The sequence below is a fragment of the Bubalus kerabau genome, chromosome 19 (genome assembly GCF_029407905.1).
Source record: "Bubalus kerabau isolate K-KA32 ecotype Philippines breed swamp buffalo chromosome 19, PCC_UOA_SB_1v2, whole genome shotgun sequence".
Classification (NCBI taxonomy): Eukaryota; Metazoa; Chordata; class Mammalia; order Artiodactyla; family Bovidae; genus Bubalus; species Bubalus kerabau.
Window position 1 is genome coordinate 70,695,335 of NC_073642.1, and position 12,645 is coordinate 70,707,979.

The 12,645-nt window shown below is 49.3% G+C and overlaps 1 protein-coding gene across 1 annotated transcript; it reads right to left on the minus strand.

Annotated features, from left to right (window-relative positions):
• Positions 1 to 163: 163 nt before the first annotated feature.
• Positions 164 to 11,847, minus strand: LOC129633970 (uncharacterized). Its single transcript, XM_055555916.1, has 7 exons — positions 11,769 to 11,847; positions 11,379 to 11,686; positions 5,509 to 5,796; positions 4,328 to 4,358; positions 3,732 to 3,792; positions 3,291 to 3,409; positions 164 to 285 (listed from the first exon to the last, which is right to left on the minus strand). The coding sequence occupies exons 1-7, from the start codon at positions 11,812 to 11,814 to the stop codon at positions 164 to 166; spliced, it is 975 nt and encodes a 324-aa protein (XP_055411891.1). The 5' UTR covers positions 11,815 to 11,847.
• Positions 11,848 to 12,645: the final 798 nt, after the last annotated feature.

Below are 12,645 nucleotides of genomic sequence, written 5' to 3' on the forward strand. Positions count from 1 at the left end.
CTGTTCTGAGTCTCTGATGGAATCTTCATAAATATTCCTGAGCACGTAAGATACCCTAGGGCAGGAGAGGGATACTGGCCATGTCGATCAGGCAGGAGAGAGCGGGTCTGAGGCCAGTAGTGAGGTGCTCCAAGCCTGGTCTCCAGCCGTGGGTACCAGAACCTCAGCGCCCTGCCTCCTGGATGTTGTCTGGCTCTGGTCTCTGCACACTGGCTCCCCTCCTCAAGGCGGCTGCATATTGTAGCTCTTCCAGGTCCCTGGGGATCACATATGGGTAGGAGCTACCTGCATTGTGAGGTTGAACACCCATGACTCAGGGGATCTGGGTCTGGGCTCTGAGCGTCGCCAGGGTTTTCAGTATTGGCCCATCCTCGTTCTACTCCCTCCTGGGCTGCAGTGCTCTGGTCCAGTCCCTTCTCTTAGCCATGAGATATGACCCATCTGTAGGTCTGCAGTAGACAGGAATTTCTGTTCATCTCCTAGGAAAGCTGGGGGAAGAGCTCTTCCATGGAGCGTCTGCCTGATGAACCTTCTGAGTAGGTGTTAACATTTCTCAGCGTTGGCTTTCCCCTCGTCTGTCAGGTGTCCTGAAGGGATAAATATGAGCACTCACCTTGAAGACCTGGATGTTTCTGGAGTTATATCCCTCAAACCATGGACTGTGCCCTCAGGATCTTTCATCTTCAGAGTGGTAATTGCTGGTCTTGCAGGAATTGGTAGTAATTACCCAGAAGGTGCTCCTCCTGAAGCTTCGATCCATAGGCAGATGTCATCTGGACTGTGGATTGCCCGGGTCTCTGGTTTTGTGCTGGGGGATTCCCCTCCAATGTTAGGACTCTGTTACGTCCAGGGAAACTTTTTGTGTTGAGAATTTCCTTGCTTTAATTATGGAAATGACAGTTTCCACACACACTACTTCTTGATGCAGGAACCAGCAGGTACCAGCTGGGGTTGTCCTTGACCTGGGAGTCGAAGGAGAAATCGAGTGTCACTAAGAGTCAGAGGAGCCTGGACAGACTTGACCAACATAGAGAGACAGGGATGAAGGACACAGCAGAGCATTTATCTTAGGCTCAGATTCCAAAGCTCTTCCAAGTGGCTCGAATTCAGAAAGCACCATGGTGAGGAGATTGTTAGGTCCTGGTGACCCAGTTCTAGTCAGAGGCAGGACAAAGTGCCTCTCGGTGATTCCGGGTTCCGGAAGTAATTTCAGAGGAGCCGTCCCCCTTCTCCCAGCCCCTTTCCATGTCCCCATGTGAGCAGGAATGCAGTCATCACGTTCGTACATGAGGGGGGTCCCATAGGGGAGGGGCTGACAGGTGGGTGTGCCATGTGGAAGGTTGTTCATTCTCTCCAGGTACATGAACTGCTGACTCCACCAAATCTGGGACCACCCACATCTGGACTCCTTGTTTCATTGGCTTGTAATTTTTCTCATTGTTTGGGCTTCCCTGATAGATCCGTTCAAGATTCCCTGACAGCATGCTCCTTGGAAGAAAAGTAATGACCATCCTAGACAGCACACTAAGAAGCAGACACTTTGCTTTGCTGGACAAATTCCATCTAGTAAAGTATGGATTTTCCAGTAGTGATGTATGGATATGAAAGATGAACCATAAAGAAAGCTGAGCACTGAAGTACTGATGCTTTTGAACTGCTGTGTTTAGAAGACTGGTGAGAGTCCCTTGGACTGAAAGAGGATCAAACTGGTCTATCCAAAAGGAAATCAGTCCTGAATATTCACTGGAAGGACTGATGCTGAAGCTGAAGCTCCAATACTTTGGCCACCTGATTTGAAGAACAGACTCATTGGAAAAGACCCTGATGCTGGGAAAGATTGAAGATAGGACGAAAAGGGGATGCCAGAGGATGTGATGGTTGAATGGCATCATTGACTAGATGGTCATAAGCTTGAGCAAGTTCTGGGAGTTGGAGATGGACAGGGAAGTCTGGCATGCTGCAGTCCAGAAGGTTGTGAAAAGTCAGCCATTACCAAGTGTCTGAACTCACAGATCAATGGTAAAGAATCATCCTGCAATATAGGATTTGATTCTCGGGACTGGAAGATCTGCTGGAGAACGGATAGGCTATCCACTCCAGTATACTTGGGCTTCCCTTGTGGCTCAGCTGGAGAAGAATCTGCCTGCAGTTTGGGAGACCTGGGTTTGATCCCTAGTTTGGGAAGATCCCCTGTAGAAGGGAAATGCTACTCACTCCAGTATTCTTCTTTGGAGAATTCCATGGACTGTCTAGTCCGTGGGGTCCCAAAGAGTTGGATACAATGAGCAACTTTCACTTTCTCATTATTTACTCAGTTCACTTTGTCTTTGTGTGATTTCTGCTGAACGAGACTCACATAATGATTGAAAGATGGCGCTAGTGAAGAGGAACCCGCCTCCCAATAAGCAGATGTAAGAGACACAGGATCGATCCCTGGGTCAGGAAGATGCCCTGGAGGAGGGCATGGCAAACCATTCCAGTATTCTTGCCTGGAAAATTTCATGGACAGAGGAGCCTAATGGGCTACAGTCCCTTGTGTGGTAAAGAGGCTGACATGACTGGAGTGACTAGCATTCGTGCATTAGAACAAAAGTAATTTAAAATCACTAAGTTCCATGAACTAAAGGTAGTGTTTGTTCCATGAGACAGTCAGGAGGCATGGCTCAACACGAAGACGGTGCTCACAATGGCTTCTTTATTCATCAAGGAATATTCTGTATATTCCTTAGATGTATTGTGCTCTCTCGTTTAGAGACTTGTCCTCGTATAAACTTCTGGTGCTCAAGCTTGTCAGGAAACCGGAGGATATGAAGTAGGAATTGTTTTTAAAGTACAAGCTTCCCTTTAGTATGTGTCTTCTATCTGCCGTAAAACCACCCAAAGGACAGAAGCTACTGCACCTACTAGAGCCTGTCAATTAGTGAAGGGAGGAATGCCCTCGGTGTTGTTCAAAGAGCTGACACCACACTCAGAGCATTATTCACAGTTCTCTCCATGGAAACTCAGTGGGACCCCCACCCCAGGTTGATGTAGAAGGTGAGTCTGAGGACATGACAGACGTAAATGCACGAATGCAGACGACACAAACTTTTCATCTTCCTGCATCTGTGCAGGGTGTCAGCAGACTCAGCTTGTATCTCAGGCTGGAGTGTAGGTCCTGCTGCGTCTCCGTGGAGAGAACTATGGCTGATGCTGTGAGTGAGGTGTCAGTTCAGTTATCACCACCAAGGGGGGTTCTTCCCTGGCTCTGGGTTTATACACCTCTGTTGTCTGAGTCCAGCTGCACTTACACTGCTGACCACTGGCTATCTTGTTCACTGGCCCTGCTGTGCTGAGCCGCACTGCCGAGTCACACAGAGCCTCTCCTGTGGACTTTAGCGAGCTTACACCAAATGTCCAGAGAACGGGCCTACGTGACAAGAGGAAGCAACCCTAAGAGACTGTGCCTTTCGTGCAGTGAGGATACGGTCCCCTATCTCAACCATCATTCTGCCTCAGAGACTGAGGAGGTGCCTAAGAATCATGAATGCAGAGAAGTTCCCCAGAGAAACTGCTGCAAGGAGAGGAAGCCTCCTGACAGAAGACCAGCTGTCAATCACCATCTGCACCTGCTCCTGCAACACACAATTGTGTGTCCCCAGCTCTCCCTGGTGGTCATGGATTCCCCGGAGGGTGGCTGGTGTCTGGGCTCACACTGCCTTCCACTCACTGGGTCTCTTGCACAGCAACACACTGCCATGTCCTTGGTGATCACAGAGCTTAGCTGCAGGGAGTACTGGTTACCAGTAACCACTGGTGATGGAGTAACCAGAGATGGCACAGGTGAGGGAGAGGGTCGGTGAGAGCTTCAGCAGTTCTGGACCCTACTCCTGCAGCTGCACTGGGACAGGCCAGCTGGGGACAAGGAGAATCCGTCCCTGTCAGTCACCTGCGGTCACAATTATCCCCACAGACCCATGTCTGCACCTGAGACCCTCTGTATATTCCTTAGATATATTGTGCTCTCTCGTTGAAAGACTTGTCCTCATATAAACTTCTGGTAGCTCAAGCTTGTCAGGAAAGCTGAGGATATCAAGTAGGAATTGTTTTTAATGTAAAAGCTTCCCTTTAGTTTGTGTCCTGGGGAGCTGTCACCAGGCAGAGGAGAAGACCCCAAAGCCCCATTTTCTACACAACAGCTCTGCCTTCACTGAGACCTCCATCCTGTGTGAGCAGAGAGGGGTGAGCTCTCACAGCCCAGAAGTGGATTTTACCCTGGACCTTGAAGAGGAACTTGCATTGAGGAGCTCTATTCCTGTGAATACAGAGAGGCTGTGGTCAAACTCACCCATGTCATCCAGGATCCCCATGGGTGCCTTCTGAATTTACATGGTTGGAGATCAATGGTGGGAAAGCAGTGTGTCTATCAGATGGCTTGGAACCAGATCCCAGGGCAGGTCCCCGTTTCTGAGTGCAGAGTCTCCGTCCTGACGGCCCCCACCTCCTGCCCCTTGCCCATCTCAGCTCAGCCCCTCGTCCTCTCAGTCCTTGGGTCTTTCCTGAGGGCTGAGCCCAGCACAGCTCCTGCTTCCTTTCCCTATGCCAGTGATGGTCACTGTGATGGGAGAGAGGACAGATGGTGGTGGGCTCCACGTTGACCCCACGGACAAATCCACCTGAGGACCTCTGTATTTCCCCTTATGAATGATCCATACTTAAGCTGAGAATGAGGTGTGGACTTCAGAGATGTTTAGGCGAGATGGTATCACCCTGATTGACCTCACCTGGAATGTGTGTGTGTTGAGTGACCTAGAGAACTGGCCATATTGTCAATGTCTAAATAAGGACACAAGGTAACACTGTTTATGTTTAGATGCTAATAAAAGCTAGCATGTAGGTCAATTTGCAGTACAGAATCTGTGAATGATGAGAATCATTGCATATGCAGCCCTGGGGACCCCTGACACTGGAGCCTTTGACACTGATTGCTGCAGATACTAATGTACAGTTTGACAGAAAGAAGGAGGTTGGATCTCTTCCTTCTTCATGTTCAAAAACAAAACAAAGATTAAAAATGCTTAAATATCTCCTGTTTCCTTCAGGATAGTTAAGAGTTTGAAATTAACATGAGTCAAGTGTTTTACTGAGTTCCTTTGAGAGAAGAGAAATGAAGGAAAAAAATTTAGCTCTTGAGTATTATGTGTGTGTGTGTGTGTGTGTGTATCTCCAGAAGACTATCCTTGTTTCAAGGAAAAATTAGAATATATATACGTACACAGTTGTCTGAGTGTGACATAAAACCACAACAATGAAATATCAGGACACACAAAAGGGTCTGAGGTGCGACTCCTGGGCAAGAAGAGGAAAGAGAAGCTCTGAGGAGAATACACCCCAGGCCCCTCACCACCCAACGCCTCTTCTGCACCTGCTCCGGGACTCAGCTCTGTACTGAGTCCTGCGCGCCCCCTGGTGGTCACGGGCCCCTATGCAGGGAGGTTTTTGTCTGGGCTCACACTGAGGTCCCCTCACTGTGTCCTTCGCACAGTAGTACACGGCCGTGTCCTCAGTTGTCACGCTGCTCACTGACAGAGAGACTTGGCTCTTGGAGGTGTCCCTGGTGATGCTGAGCCGGGATTTCAGGGCTGGGTTATAGCCTGTGCTTCCGCCACTATCTATACCACCAAGCCACTCGGGCGCCTTCCCTGGAGCCTGGCGGACCCAGCTTACACCATAGTTGGTCAATGAGAATCCAGAGGCCGTGCAGTTGAGGGAGAGGGTCTGTGAGGGCTTCACCAGGCTGGGGCCCGACTCCCGCAGCTGCACCTGGGACAGGACCCCTGTGGAGAGAGAGAAGCACAGTGACCCGTGGGCTCAGATGCAGCTTCCCCACGTGCCCATGTCTGACCCAGAGACACTCACCTCTGGGGGCTGAGAGCACAAAGAGGAGGGTCCACAGTGGGTTCATCTTCGAGCAGATGAGAGTCACCACTCCCAGAAGTCTCTTAAAGCCTGAGGAGGAGGCTGAATTTAAGGCAGCTGGTGCTGTGTTTCTACCCTGTGACCAGAGTGGATATTTGCATACGGGAGGTACCTCTGTATAAAAAGCAGAAAGCAGTGAATAGAGGTCCTGTCTATGGGGCTCCCCCTGTGAGGGGGGTGCTGACTGTGCCCTCAGAGAACTCAGCTCCTCCTGGGGTCCCCCTCCCTATACCAGGAAGACAGTTGAGGAATGAAATGATGAAGGAGGGCTGGTCAGGAAAAAAGATGCTTTCAGGGAAAATGGCAGATTTGGGGAAGAGACTTTAATCCCACGAACGTGTTTACCTTTACTCAACAAATGCCCACCACACATTCAGGTACCAGCCATTTGTTAGAAAGAAACTCTTATTTTTTTTTCCTTTCTATTAGCTGATGTTTACTTACTCCATATACAAATATCAGAGAAAAATATACATGTAATAATCACGTTGAATTCAAATGAAGATGAGTACAATTTAATGTCCATCAGAATTACTCACTCATTTATATTTTCTTTGCTTTCTTATCTGTTTTTTCATCTTTAACAGCTTAAAAACCTCAAGAATCACTCTAGAGGAGGTTTGTTCACAGTAATTAAACACAGTATTAATTTTGTAGACAACTAGACATTTCTGCTGAGATGCTCGTCCTCCCAGCATGGCTGACTTGCCCCGTGGGCTGCATTTTCCTGTGCACAACTGAGTGTCTGCAGGAACTTGTGAACCTCAGCATCTCCTCCCTGAGGGTGGACACTGAGGACCCCAAGTCTGCTGAGGACTGAGGACACACAGCTCCTGGGAGCTCCTTAGGGCTCCGCTCCCCCATCTCCCTGTGGCCCTGCGGCTGTGTCCTCACTCCTGCACTTCTGTGTGTGAGGATGTAGCCTGGGGCTGACGACAGTCACAGCACGTGTGGACTTGGCAGCGGGTTTGCCCGGGGTGGGGAGTGCTGTCAACATGTCATCAGTGGGGTTATCCCTCCTGGAGCCAGAAGTGACCAGTGTGTGTCCCCACTCTGATGGACGCCCTGTCCATGGGACCCTGGTCTTCTCCTGCCCTGAGACGTCACCCCTTCGGGTCTGGTGAAGGTCAGCTCTTACTCGGCACAAGGATCTCACCTGTACACTGACTGAGTTAAAACCTACTGTCTATGCAAAGCCCTTCCCGGTCTGGTTTTGGTAACAGCAGTTCTGCACGAGCATGTTTTCTGTGCCAGATCCTGTTTCCCGACACCTGAATGTGCTCTGGGGAGAGGTCCCACCTCACTCTGCCTCAGAGCTTGTGGGGTCACTTGTGCCCGATGCTATGCAACATGGCCAAGACTCCTGAGGGTGACCCTGGAACTGTGGGTGTCTGGCATCCAGGTCACTGAGCTTCTAGGTGTGTCCTCATCCCTTGGCTCAACACCTTCATCCATCATCAAAGCTAGTGGAGTCCTGTGGTGCATCTCCTAACAGGCTTTCCTCTCTCCTGCACTTTCGCTGATTTTGTGATCCCACTGGACCACCTGTAAAACCCAAATATGCTTCTCATCTCATGGGACTGGAAGGCCGCAGACCACATCCCCAATTCCACTACCAGTTGGTTTCTATGGGGTTTCGTTTATGGCATCAGAATTGGGATCCAGAGAATCCCCAACAACTCCTAAGCCATGAGCAATTTGATGCTGGTACCCACTCTGACCTGTTGAGTTCAGTGCTCTGAATGAGTGTGGTCTTGTAGCTTTGTGTGGAGTCTTTAGGTTTTCTATCTACAGTGTTCTGTGGATAATGAGAATTTTGCTTCTTGTAGTAAAGAATCCACTTGCAATGTAGGAGACGTGGGTTGACTCCCCGTGTGTGAGATTCCCAGGAATAGGAAAGGCAACCCACTCCAGGATTCTTGCCTAGAAAGGACAGAGAAGATTGGCACGCCACAGTCCATGGGGTACACACACACATACACCTGTTACACACACACTCCTGTCACACAAACACACCAGTCACACAGACATACAGACAGACACAATCACACACCCAACACACCTGTCACACACACACATACCTGTCACACACACATACCTGTCACACACACACATACTTGTTACACACAGCTGTCACACACACACCCCTTTACACACACACAAACATGTCACAGACACACAGACGCCTGTCTCACACACACACGTGCTACACACACACAGCTGTCACATACACAAACACACCCCTGTTACACACACAAACACACACAGCTGTTACAACACACACACTCCTGTCACACACACACATACCTGTCGCATAGACGTAGAGACACACACACTCACACAAACAATACACCTTCCACACACACACACTCCTGTCACACACACACCCCTTTACACACACACACACAAACATGTCACAGACGCACAGACACTGTCTCACACACACACATCTGTTACAGACACACGTGTCACACACAAACACACCGCTGTTACACACACAAACACACACAGCTGTTACACACACACACTCCTGTCATACACACACATACATACAGGCATACAGACACACACACTCACACACACAACACACCTTACACACACACACACACGTGTCACACATGCACACACCTGTCACACACCCATATACTTGTCACACACACCCCTTTCACACTCACACCTGTCACACACACCTCTTCACACACACAGACACAGCTGTCACACACACACATCTGTCACACACACTCACCCCTTCAGAAACAAAACTGGCACACACACACCCCTTCATACACAGACACACCTGTCACACACACACACCCCTTCACACACACACACACACACCTGTCACACACACACACCTGGTAGACACACACACACACCTGGTGCACACACACCCCTCACATATACAGACACACCTGTCACACAAACACACCTGTCACAGACACACATACACACACCCCTTAACACACACATCTGTCTTACACACAGACACATCTGTTACACACACACAGACCTGTTACACACACACGAATGTCACACAAACATACAGACACACACAGTCACACACACATCTGTCACACATACACGCATCTTTACAGACACACACTCCTGTCAAACATGCACCTGTCACACACAGACATACTTGGTAGACCACACTTCTGTCACACACACACCCCCCTTCACACACACACCTGTTACCCACACACACCTGTCACACACACACCTGTCACACAAACACACACACCTGTCACACAGACATACAGACACACACAGTCATCCACACACCTGTACACACACACACACCTGCTACACACACCTGTCACACACACCTTCAAACACACACACCTGTGACACACACACACCTGTCTCACACTCACACACATGTTACATAAGCACACAGTCACACACACACCTGTCAAACACACACATGCCTACACATGCACAGACACCTGTCACCACAGAAACACACACACCTGTCACACAGAGACATGCTAACTCTCACACACACACACACACACCTCACACAAACACAAGCAAACACATGCACACATTCACACTCACAAATATACACACATACACAAACACTCATGCACACATCACACACACAAACATGCACACACTTCCACACTCGCACATAGACTCAAACACATTCACACACTCATATACACCCTGACACACACACAAACATGCACACACATCCAGACTGGCATGCTCACATACACACTCACACACATTCACACACTCATACACAGAATCAGACATATCCTCACATAATTCTCATGGACTCTCTGTGCTGTGTAATCCCAACAGGCCCCAATATTAAACGTCACCAGTCCTTGTCTTGCTAGTTATTGTTTTCAGTGAAAAGAGAAGACTCCATCTCTGAGACTCCCTGGCCCCCTCCTCACATGCTCCTGGGCAGCAGCCTGCACTGGGGTCCTGGGCACCCCCTGCCTGGGCTCACAGGGCAGTCTTAGCAGTGTTTCTGGCCTGGTATTAAGTGCTGTGTTCTACTTTCAGAGTATTCTTCTAGGGACAGCATGTTGTTTTAATGATCTCTAGAAATAGCCTTTGGAGAAGGAAATGGCAAGCCACTCCAGTGTTCTTGCCTGGAGAATCCCAGGGACGGGGCATCCTGGTGGGCTGCCGTCTCTGGGATTGCACAGAGACGGACACGACTGAAGCGACTTAGCAGCAGCAGCAGCAGAAATAGCCTCAATAAATGCACACACTCTGTAGAGAGACCCCAAGGAAGGAGTTTGTGAGAACACCTGGACGTCGCTGCCTGGGGCTGCAGGGGCCCTGATGCAGTTGACACTCACAGTGAGTCCAGAGGCTCTCGAGGACGTGGGGTGAGATGGTATCACCCGGATTGCCTTCACCTGGAATGTGTGTGTGTTGAGTGACTCAGTGAACTGGCCAAAGTGTCAATGTCTGTATAAGGACACAAGGTAACAGTGTTTGTGTTAAGATGCCAATAAAAGCTAGCATGTAGGTGAATTTGCAGTACAGAATCTGTGAATGATGAGAATCATTGCATATGCAGCCCTGGGGACCCCTGACACTGGAGCTTTTGACACTGCTTGCTCCAGATTATAATGGTGCAGTTTGACAGGAAGAAGGAGGTTGAGTCTCTTCCTTCCTCATGTAGAAAACAAAACAAAGATTAAAATGTTTAAATATCTGATGTTTCCTTTCAGGACAGTTAACACTTTTAAATTAACGAGAGTCAAGTGTTTTAAGTGTCACCACTTAAAGAGAAGACAGAGAAGGCAACGGCACCCACTCCAGCACTCTTGCCTGGAAAATCCCATGGACAGAGGAGCCTGGTGGGCTGCAGTCCATGGGGTCGCGAAGAGTCGGACACGACTGAGCGACTTCACGTTCACTTTTCACTTTCATGCATTGGAGAGGAAATGGCAACCCACTCCAGTGTTCTTGCCTGGAGAATCCCAGGGACGGTGGGGCCTGATGGGCTGGCGTCTATGGGGTCGCACAGAGTCAGACACAACTGAAGTGACTTAGCAGTAGGAGCAGCAAGTGTTTTACTGAGTTCCCTTGAAGGAATAAAAATGAAGGGGAAAAAATTTAGCTGTTGAGTATTATGTGTGAGTGTGTGTTTTCAAAAAGCTATCCTTGCTTCAAGCTAAATTGAAATGTATATACACACACAGTTGTCTGAGAGTGACATAAACCACAACAATGAAATACCAGGACACAGAAGAGGGTCTGAGGTGCAGCTCCTGGGCAGGAGGAGGAAAGAGAAGCCCTGAGGAGAATCCCACCCAGGATCCCCATCTCCCAACGCCTCTTCTGCACCTGCTCCAGTACTCAGCTCTGTACTGAGTCCTGAGCTCCCTCTGGTGGTCACGGGCCCCAATGCAGGGAGGTTTTTGTCTGGGCTCACACTGACTTCCCCTCACTGCGTCCTTCGCACAGTAGTACACGGCTGTGTCCTCAGTTGTCACGCTGCTCAGTGATAGAGAGACTTGGCTCTTGGAGTTGTCCTTGGTGATGCTGAGCCGGGATTTCAGGGCTGGGTTATAGCCTGTGTCTCTGTCACTGTCTATACAACCAAGGCACTCCAGCGCCTTCCCTGGAGCCTGGCGGACCCAGCCTACAGCATAGCTGCTCAATGAGAATCCAGAGGCCGTGCAGGTGAGGGAGAGGGTCTGTGAGGGCTTCACCAGGCTGGGGCCCGATTCCCGCAGCTGCCCCTGGGACAGGATCCCTGTGGAGAGAGAGAAGCACGATGACCCGTGGGCTCAGATGCAGCTTCCCCACGTGCCCATGTCTGACCCAGAGACACTCACCTCTGGGGGCTGAGAGCACAAAGAGGAGGGTCCACAGTGGGTTCATCTTCGAGCAGATGAGAGTCACCACTCCCGCAAATCTCTTCAAGCTTGAGGATGAGGCTGAATTTAAGGGAGCTGGTGCTGTGTTTCTACCCTGTGACCAGAGTGGATATTTGCATACGGGAGGGATCTCTGTATAAAAAGCTGAAAGCAGTGAATAGAGATCCTGTCTATGGGGCTCCCCCTGTGAGGGGGATGCTGCCTGTGCCCTCAGAGAACTCAGCCCCTCCTGGGGTCACCCTCCCTATACCAGGAAGACTGTTGAGGAAGGAAATGATGAAGGAGGGCTGGTCAGGAAAAATGATGCTTTCAGGGAGCAATGGTAGATTTGGGGAAGAGACTTTAATCCCAATAATGTGTTTCCCTTTATTCAATAAATGCCCACCACACATTCAGGTACCAGCCATTTGTTAGACACAAACTCTAATTTTTTTTTTCTTTTCTGATTACCTGATGTTTACTTACGCAATATGCAAACATCAGAGAAAAATATACATGTTTGAATCACATTGAATTCATGGAGTTGAGTACAATTTAATGTTTATCAGAATTCCCAAATCATTTGTATTTCCCTTTGTTTTCTTGACTGTTTTTCATCTTGAACAGCTTAAATAACCCCAAGAATCACTCTAGAGGAGGTTTGTTCATAGTAATTAAACACAGTATTAATTCTGTGGACAAAGTAGACATTTGTGCTGAGATGCTCGTCTTCCCAGCATGGATGACTTGCCCAGTGGGCTGCATTTTCCTGTGCACAACTGAGTGTCTGCAGGAACTCGTGAACCTCAGCATCTCCTCCCTGAGGGTGGACACTGAGGACCCCAAGTCTGCTGAA

Excerpts from the sequence above, each read along its gene's own strand:
- LOC129633970 (XM_055555916.1), bottom strand. The coding sequence starts at position 11,814 with ATGAACCCACTGTGGACCCTCCTCTTTGTGCTCTCAGCCCCCAGAG. Across the intron at positions 11,687-11,768 it reads TGTGCTCTCAGCCCCCAGAG|GGATCCTGTCCCAGGGGCAG; the intron begins GTGAGTGTCTCT and ends CTCTCTCCACAG. Across the intron at positions 4,359-5,508 it reads ACTACTGTGCGAAGGACACA|AAGGCACCCATGGGGATCCT; the intron begins GTGAGGGGACCT and ends ATGTAAATTCAG.